This window comes from Octopus bimaculoides, chromosome 20 (genome assembly GCF_001194135.2).
Source record: "Octopus bimaculoides isolate UCB-OBI-ISO-001 chromosome 20, ASM119413v2, whole genome shotgun sequence".
Taxonomy (NCBI): Eukaryota; Metazoa; Mollusca; class Cephalopoda; order Octopoda; family Octopodidae; genus Octopus; species Octopus bimaculoides.
This window is the reverse complement of record NC_069000.1, coordinates 27,656,493-27,666,182: the sequence shown is the minus strand read 5'-3', so window position 1 is coordinate 27,666,182 and position 9,690 is coordinate 27,656,493. Positions and strand designations below refer to the sequence as shown.

General features: G+C 33.3%; 1 protein-coding gene across 2 annotated transcripts in view; it reads left to right on the top strand.

The window, feature by feature from the left end:
- LOC106867745 (5-oxoprolinase) overlaps window positions 1–9,690 on the top strand; it is a 255,283-nt gene that overhangs the window by 198,342 nt on the left and 47,251 nt on the right. For both annotated transcript variants that reach the window (XR_008266373.1, XM_052975150.1), the window contains exons 27-28: window positions 2,159–2,305; window positions 6,316–6,450. Coding sequence is in view for 1 of the 2 variants with exons in the window: in XM_052975150.1 (XP_052831110.1) it covers window positions 2,159–2,305; window positions 6,316–6,450 (282 nt within the window). In the remaining variant the exon portion in view is untranslated. The remainder of the gene's footprint in view (window positions 1–2,158; window positions 2,306–6,315; window positions 6,451–9,690) is intronic.

The following is a 9,690-nucleotide window of genomic DNA, read 5'->3' as shown; positions in this document are numbered from 1 at the left end:
AAAAGAAATGGAGAAACTTTCAAAATACAAAGACCTGGAAATAGAGGTAACTCGAATGTGGAACCTAAAAACAGAAACAATTCCTATCATAGTAGGTGCCTTAGGTATAATAAAAAAATATTCAGACAAATACATAACAAAAACACCAGGACTTACAAATATATATAACATACAGAAAATTGCACAACTGGGCACTGCATACATCTTACGCAAAACACTTTGAATACAGTAACCATAAGAGCATCACAGCAAACCACAGCACATACGCAAGGCACACAGAGCTGTGCTCAGTAGTGAAGTGAAAGCACATTATAAAAATAAAACTACTGAATAATAATAATAATAATAATAATAATAATGATAATAACAATAATAACATTAAAAAATACCTTAGGAATAAGAACCCAGGTTTGAAATTTCCCCAAGACACCTGATGAAAGCTGGAGGGCATATCAGCCAAAACATGTCAACAACAAACAAAATGAGGACAAATATCCATCAAATGTAAATAAAAATTTTCTTGTTCTGTACTTTACCATATGTAATAAGTTGACTTGAACTTTTCCAAGTGTAATAACTTGTCCTGTAATTTTCTATTTCTCTTGCTCGCATTTTTCCATGTGTATATATATATATAGTCACATTTAGTGACACTTATAGTTTTCCTTTTTGGTGAAGCATTGCACGCTGCTGTCTACATTAATTTTATATATATAGGTATATATAAATAATTGAGATTCTGTTGAATTAGGTACTTACGTTGGAGCACCAAGTTAGCATGGTATTATCTACACAACTCAAAGTAAGGTGAATAAAATCAAATTAAAATAAGCAACAGTATATCAAGAGGTGATTGTATGATTGTTTCAAGCGGCTCCATTACATCTATCTAAATGCAGGGCTATCCTCAGCTGCATAAATAAATAAATTGAATTTTTTAATCAGTTAGACACATTAATATAATTTTACTCAAATTCTCTAATAGAGCAAGAAGAGGGAGAAAGTTCATGTTGCTACTAATGTGACTCAGAATATACTACACTTCTAAGAACTGTATGAAATTTGTTAGGGTCATAGCTTGTAAATGATTGTGGTTCACTTTTATTAGCATCTTGCCCCTTTAAAGGGGCACAATCATTTACAAGCTATGACCCTAACAAACTTCATACAGTTCTTAGAAGTGTAGTATATTCTGAGTCACATTAGTAGTAACATGAACTTTCTCCATCTTTTTGCTCTATTAGAGAATTTCAGTAAAATCCTATTAATGTGTCTAACTGATTAAAAAATTCTACTTATTTATTTATGCAGCTGAGGATAGCCCTGCATTTAAACTGTTGTAATGATTGTAATGTTTAATTAAATGGAGCCGCTTGAAACGGTCATACTGCATCAACTCTTGATATCCTGTTGCTTATTTTAATATATATATATATATGGTGTTATGTGAATTTATGGAAAGGTATCCCATAGAACTCAACAAATTTGTTAAAAATGAAGAGAAGATGTTAAAATTTTAACATCTTCTGTTCTCCATTTTTAACAAATTTGTTGAGTTCTATGGGATACCTTTCTATAAATTCACATAACACACCACATATGAGTATTATTTTCATATTCCCTAACTTATGCCAGTAAGCTACCAGCAAAATATGAAGAATCTTTATTAGAAATCGTTTTTCGGAACCCTCCAAAATAAAAAGGAAGAAATATAATTCAACCTTTTCACACACACACACACATACTTGGAAATTGATATGTCACATTCAATTAGATAATATATATATAAATTATTTATTATATACACACACTTACATACACATACACACATACACACACTTTATGTCTGGTAAAAAATGGTTGCAACTGAGGTACTTTTGATCGAAGGTTTCTTGTATCAGTGCTGTTCTCTAGGTTAAGCAATCACAGTGTGTACTTTTTTAAAAATACTCCTCCAGAAAGGAACTTGAGAGAGTTGCAAATAGTCCTTTATTGATCAAAGTGAGTGGTGTATGATAGAATTGAACTAGCCAGACCAAATGCTAAGCAACAACTAGTACTATTAGATATCTTCTAATTGCTATTAGATGTCCTCTTAACTTTTTTGTTTTCTCGTTTATTTAAATTCCATTTGTGTGTGTTCTGCTTCCTCTTACAGAAAAATGCTGAAATTGCTGTCAGTGATATGCTGCGTTCTATTGCCAAAGAGACAAGAAAACGTACTGGAAGCACTCAGCTGTTTGCTGAGGACTTTATGGATGATGGGTCATGTATTCGACTGCGAGTGGATATAAATGAGAGCAAGGTTTGTTGTAATTTTGTTGCAGTGATGTGAACATAATATATGTTCACATCAGTGGTTCTCAATTGGGGTCCGTATAAGATTTTGTTGTTAAAATTCATGTGCAATAAATTGCTTATACTTCTACAATATGCAAAATATTAAAAAAAATTTTTATACCATTCCTAATAGCTATCATAAAAATATAGTGGAATTTTTTTTTATATACATTGAATGTCTGTGGAGGTCCAGTAAAGTAAAATAGGAATCAAAGGAGTCCATGGGCAAAAAATGGTTGAGAACCACTGATCTACATAATTTTTACATTCATTTTCTCCATGTTGACATGGGTTAGACAACTGTTACTGCTTCTCAAGATACAGCTTACGGAATCCATGTATCTTCTGTAGTTCATTTTTCTTTATTTTGGTTTAATTTTCTACAATTGGATAGCTCTTCTATCACTAGCTACTTTATAATGTGGACTAGGAGATGCATTTTATTGGACTGATGGCATTAAATAATTACTTTTCTCTCCAGTATACAAGTCCTTGGTTTCAATGGCTGCTGTGCATGATTGTGGCTCTGAACTTGTTGATCAATCTCTCTATTCTACTGATTTAACCCTGTCTGACTATCATCTGTTCCCCAACTTGAAAAACCTCTCGGCTGGGAACCAGTATCGCAGTGATGATGAAGTTATATCTAGTATTGACTTTTTTAACCAACAAGAAGAAAGTTTTTTCACCAATGGGATCCAAGCACTGCAACATTGATGGAAGATGTGTGTGGAAGGTTATGTTGAAAAAACCTCCTTTGGTCACATTCCATGAAAGTATCTTGGTCAGCCTATGAACTTTTCAGCCAACCCTCATAAACATTTTGTAAAAGAACAAATTAAGTTTTAGAAAGGAAGCAAATTGTAGAGTATGAATTTGAGAGTCAATAAAGTAATGGACAAAAATCAAGGAGCTCACACTTCATTCACGGGTACTTTTGATGTATCCATAGGTGAAGGCGTGGCTGTGAGGTTGACAACTTGCTTCCCAACTTTGGTTTCAAGTTCAGTCTCACTGCATGACACCTTGTGCAAGTGTCTTGTATTATTGCTCTGGGATGACCAAAGCTTTGTGAATGGATTAGGTAACTGGAAACTGAAAGAAACCTGTTGTGTGTGTGTATGTTTGAGTCTCCTTGTCTTGGCATCATGTGTCACTGTCTCACAAGCTATCATTCATTTCCAATGTTCTGTGAAAATATGTCTGCCCATGCTTGGAAACAGTTGAGGGTTAGTGATAGGAAGATTTTCTACATCTGGCTGTAGAAAATATGCCTCAACAAACTCCATCCAGCCCATAGGAAAAGTGGATGTTAAAATGATGATGGTCGAGACACATATCCATCTAAGTCTGCTTTAAATAGTTTTTATAGGTAATTTGACATACTGCAACATGAATAGAACTAGAAAGTTTAGTTACCTCACACAAGAAATACAATCTACCAGGGGCCTGCATCTTACCATGGACATTTATCTTGTCCATTTCTCTGAATCAGTGTGGTCTGTAAAAAGTTGTTTAGAAAAATGAGTGCATATGTAGCTGACAGCAGGAATAACTAAAACATGTATACAAGTAGACAATAACATAGACAACTAGGAAGTGTATAGACGACAGCAACAACAACCATGAAATGTACACAGTAAACTGTAACACAGACAATCTTGAAATGTAGCAGGAAAATTAACTACATGTTTACAGTAGATGTTAGCAGAGACATATATGAAATTTATACAGTAGATGATGAAGATAATCATGAAATGTGTACTGCACATAGTAACCATGACAACCAAGAAATGTGTAGATGATAGAAACAACCTTAAATTGCATGCATGGAGGACACTGGGAACAACCATGATATATGAACAGCAAATGACAGCAGGGATAATCATGAAATATGTACAGTAGATAGTAAAAGATACAGCCACATAAAGTATTTAGTAGATGACAGCAGGAATAACCACAAAATGTATTCAGAGATGATGGCAGGAACAACCATGAAATATGTGCAGTAAATGATAACAGAAACAACTATGAAATGTGTACACTGAATAGCAACACAGACAACCATGAAATGTACTGATAGAAGAGCAACCATGTGTGGAATTTATGACAGCAGGAACAACCTTGAAATCTGCAATCTTTGTGTTTTATATCTTTCATTAATTAGTCTTTTCATAAACAATCACTTACTCCAGTTCCTGTGGTATTAAGTGGTTAAGCAATAAATATTTTCCTAGAAAGAAAGCTATTCTGTAAGGCAGGTAACTTTGCCAGAAAATCCTATACCTATTCCTAAAAACATATCTCCATTATGCAAGAGAAATCAGTGTTGAGAGTTGGTATTACATATCCTTATAGTCTGCTAAATACAAAGCAAAAATGCTCTTGAGTTAACTCAGCTCTAAGGTACCTATTTGTAGCCAGAATAGATTGGATTAATTGAGAGTTAAGTGCCTTGAATATGGATACATCACAGTATCAACAGCACAGGTTTAAACCATTGCTCTCTTCACTAATTTGTTAGTGCCCTGTCATTTTTGCCTTCTGCACTCCCTAATTACCTTAATACCACAGCTTAAGTCATAAATCTGAATTACCCTGATGATGATGGTGGTGGAGGAGAAGTGGTGATGATGGTGGTAGTAGCAGCAGTAGTGGTAATGACTATTACAGAGGACAATTTGGATATTGCTACTTTCTTCACAGTTTCATAATCATTAACCCCTTTGAACCAGCATGGATTAACCATTAAACAATATAAGTATGTGCTTAAGGCATCGAGTGGATAAGAGAGCTAGTTTAGTTTTCCAATTCTGGATTTAATGGGTGCAAATGGTAAATTATAGTGTTTTTATTGGGCTTTTTTACCTTTTAAGCATTGAAAATTTACATTTTTTTTTTTTACTGTTTCCCTTGTTCTAAACACATAATTTGTTTCTATTGCCTCCTGCTATTTAATGTTAATTACGTAAAATTAAATATACAGGTTATATTTTAAATAGTTGTGGGGTTCAACCAGGAAGAAAACTGAATTTTTAAGCAATATTTATTCAGTGCTAGTTACATGTTAGTTTTGTCAGTTACACCAATAATTCCCAAGCAAATTTTGACACAGAACCCATTCTACCATTTTCCAAATTTTGCTGAATCCATACCAATATTTTAAAAATGATTTCCCCCACCACTAGCTTAATTTCAATAAAACATTTAGTAAAAAGAAAATTGTTTTAGTATGGAAATTTACCCATGTGGAAATAAAATCACAATAATTTATTTTCAAAAATGGAGAATAGCATTTATTTTATAAAGTATATGTTTATTAAGTTTTATTAAAAGACACCTTATTTTGTGGAATCTCAGAATATTTTTCATGGAGTCCCAGGGTTCCTCAGAAACTACTTTGAAAGTCACTGAATTGGACAGTGGAAGAGTTGGGCTGTGTTTAGGCCATCAGCTGGCCTTAATCTAGCTCTTCTTATGATCAAGGGCTGATTACAATTGAATATTAATTGTCACAGTTTATTATCATCATCCGTGGAGGCACAATGGCCCAGTGGTTAGGGCAGCGGACTTGCGGTCATAGGATTTCGATTCCCAGACCGGGCGTCATGAGTGTTTATTGAGCGAAAACACCTAAAGCTCCACGAGGCTCCAGCAGGGGATGGTGGCAAACCCTGCTGTACTCTTTCACTACAACTTTCTCTCACTCTTACTTCCTGTTTCTGCTGTGCCTGTAATTCAAAGGGACAGCCTTGTCACACTGTGTCATGCTGAATATCCCCGAGAACTACGTTAAGGGTACACGTGTCTGTGGAGTGCTCAGCCATTTGCACGTTAATTTCACGAGCAGGCTGTTCTGTTGATCGGATCAACTGGAACTCTCGACGTCGTAAGCGACGGAGTGCCAACAACAACAATTATCATCACCCATACCCTAAATATTGAAACTTTCTTAGAAATGTGTGTTTATTTCAGGGGACAGCAGTATTTGACTTCACTGGCACAACACACCAGGTACATGGCAACTGTAATGCTCCCCGGGCCATAACACTGTCAGCACTCATCTACTGTCTCCGCTGTATGGTTGGTCATAACATTCCATTGAACCAGGTAAGGAAACAATTCTAAAAAGAAACAACAGCTAAGTGGATATGTCCTGTTAACCCACTTTTTTAAAGGCTTTGTCAGAAGAAAGGCTAAGCACTTGCATCCTTTGTAGACCCTGTTGTTGTTTAACCCCAGGTCAACTCAGATCATGCTGACCTACAATCAAAGACATTCCAACTGTTGTTCCATTATTTTCTTCCAGTATTGTGTATTTAGGGTTACATTGCCCAATGTGTCCTGTCATTTTCTTTTTTGAAGGGAAATTAACTGTTGTTTCTAGCAAGATGAGTGACCATGTAGAAGATCCCTTGTGGATTTCAATATATGTTCTATTCTATTTTAACTCATTTCTCTTTTCTTTTCCTCATTAATCAGGGATGTTCTGGAAGACAGTTTAGACTAAGACTTCATAACTGTCTAATCTGAAATTTCACCAGATTTTATTTTTTCTGTGTACAAGTGTTTATCTTCATTCCTTCTCACCTACACTCTTGGGTTAACAGTATGTTTATTTAAAAACAGTAGTTTCACTTACATAATATAGTGAGTAAAAAAAGACAAACTGAGATTATCTATTCAAACAATAGACAAAACTCCAAGGGTGCTTAAATATTAAAAATAAACAAGGGAAAATAACTCCTGTAAGATGTGTGTTTGTATCAGTGTATATTGTATACTGCAGTTTTTACACTAATATGCTGTTGTTACTACACTGTTGTTTCCTGCCAATTACATATTGCATGTCTATTCTCTGTATTGTTTGTACACTGCAGTATATTATTGTTTCTACACTTGTAAATGCTGTTTTTATTCTTTTGTGTGCAGCTATACAAATCAAAACAACTCTGCTTCATTTCTGTTATGACAAAAGTACACAAAATAATAATCATACCTCTAAGACAGGATCCATTTATCTAGCAGCTGAGTCAAACTGTTATTAAATTTTATATATGTTATATATATATATATATATATATATATATATATATATATATATATATATATATATATATATATATAATTAATGAGAGAGATGGAAGATACTAGAATCTTTATTGATCACTACAATCATTTTGACCCATCTAACTTCGATCCCTCATGGGTGGGATACTAAATGGTTCAAATTATTATAGTGATCAAATAAATATTCTCTTATCTTCCATCTTCCTCATTACATACTCAAAAAACACTAAGCCAGTGAAGTGCTTTACCAGCAAACTACCAGGTGTATACCATGCAATTTATTAAAAACTAACTATATATATATATAGTAAAAAATTATAATAAGTAGAAAACAGGTGTGGTATTCAATGTTTTATAGGACACACACACATTTCAGCAAAATGTTTAAATAATAGCATAACAGTCTTCGAAACATTAAGCAGTCATTCACTTCATCTCATCAGTGTCCTACAGTATATACATTTTTTTCTTTGTTATGCAACAACTTTGCATCTGACACAAAATAACAAGCAACAAACAAAACAACATATCGAGGAAATCCAAACAATGCCACACCTCTCTCCAAATCAAATATATGTGACCAGAGAGAAAGAGGGTGAGAGAAAAGGGAAAACTTATAAAACCATAAAAAAGAGAGAAGAAAAGTAGAAGCATATAACTCATGCTAAATGTTCCACATTTCCTTTATCATATATGAAGTGCATTCTTTCCATTTAATTCACTAAGATATCAAGTCATACCGGCAACCACATTTTGATTCATTGTACATTCTCAATGATTAAATATCTTGCAAAGACAAATTCTACTGCTTAAATTATTGTGCATCTATCAGAACTGACAGACAGAATCTATCTATCTATCTATCTTATATATATACTTTTTGAAGATAAGCAACAAAAATTCAATAGGTTATAGCAGTACGTACGTTTCGTACAAGCTCCATTTATTCACGTAGTGAGAACACCACAGAATGTACAATGAAAATGTACTCCTCAGCTACATAATGGAATTTCATTTTAGAAAGTCATTTTGAAGATGTTTGCAAAAAACAAGAGTAAGAGAAGAAAACATACCATCTCGACTATGCTGCTGTTTCACAGACAAGTGAATCAAACAAGAATTTAAAATCTAATTGGAGGGATAGTAGTAATTTCAAATTTAGAGGAAGGTAGGTTAAGTAGTGGTGGATAGCAGGTCAGGGGTAAATCAAGCATGAGGGAATGAAAAAAAAAAAAAGGAAATGGAAGGGCAATACCTTAAGGAGTGGTAAGAATTTGGAAAAAATTTAAGGTAAGTGAATTAAGGTCAAGGTATTAAAGAAATATATCTATTCTACAGTATAAATAGAATAATACAATGAAACACTAAATTACTAAGTTTAAAACTATAGGGAACAACAATAATTAGAACAAGATAAACATATCCAGTTAAGATAAGATATAAATTAATGTGGGGTAGTATTATTTATGAGAAAAACTATAATATTAATGGCCAAAATCCAAACAGGAAGAAAGGCGGGAAGAAGGAAGAGGAATAAAGTTAGAAAAACAGGACTAAATTAAGAGAATTAAGGCTAAGGTTTTCGAAAAAGTGATAGATAGAAGAGACTTAGAATAACCTAGAGAAAATGTAGGTATACTATCAGTAGGTTGGGAAAGGTTAAAATGTATTCTAAGTATATATTAAAAGTTATAGCTCAAATAAAATAGTTATTAGTCAGGGAAATGAGAGAAACTAAATTAAAAAATTTAGCAAGATTTACTTTTTAAAACATATTTACTTTTTAAGGTCAGATCTATTGTTAATTAGATTAGGATTATCCTTAAGTTTAAAAATTTCGTAAATTTCCATAGAGCACAGTCCACAGCCATATCTACTATTTCTATAAGGTTGTGCTCTCCTGATGATTTCCCATTTAAGATTAAGACCAATACCATTTTCCTTCAATTCCCAAATTTTATTAGATAATGATGTGCTATTGGCTTTATGTTTAAGTCTAAATGAAGAAAAATGGTTATATAATCATTGTTTAAGGTTGATTGTGCAACCAACATAAATGTAATTATTAGTTGGAGTAGTTACTGTACATTTATAGACTACATTACGGGTTAAACAACGGCCAGATACCGGACAGTGGGCTTTAATTCTATAATTGCAATTAAGGGGCTTATTAGCTATATATATATTGCTATGTTGATTATTGATACAAGTATCTAAATTAGTTACATCAATATTGCTGGTTGTATTATTAGATATGCAATTGATATTGTTTGAGCTAGG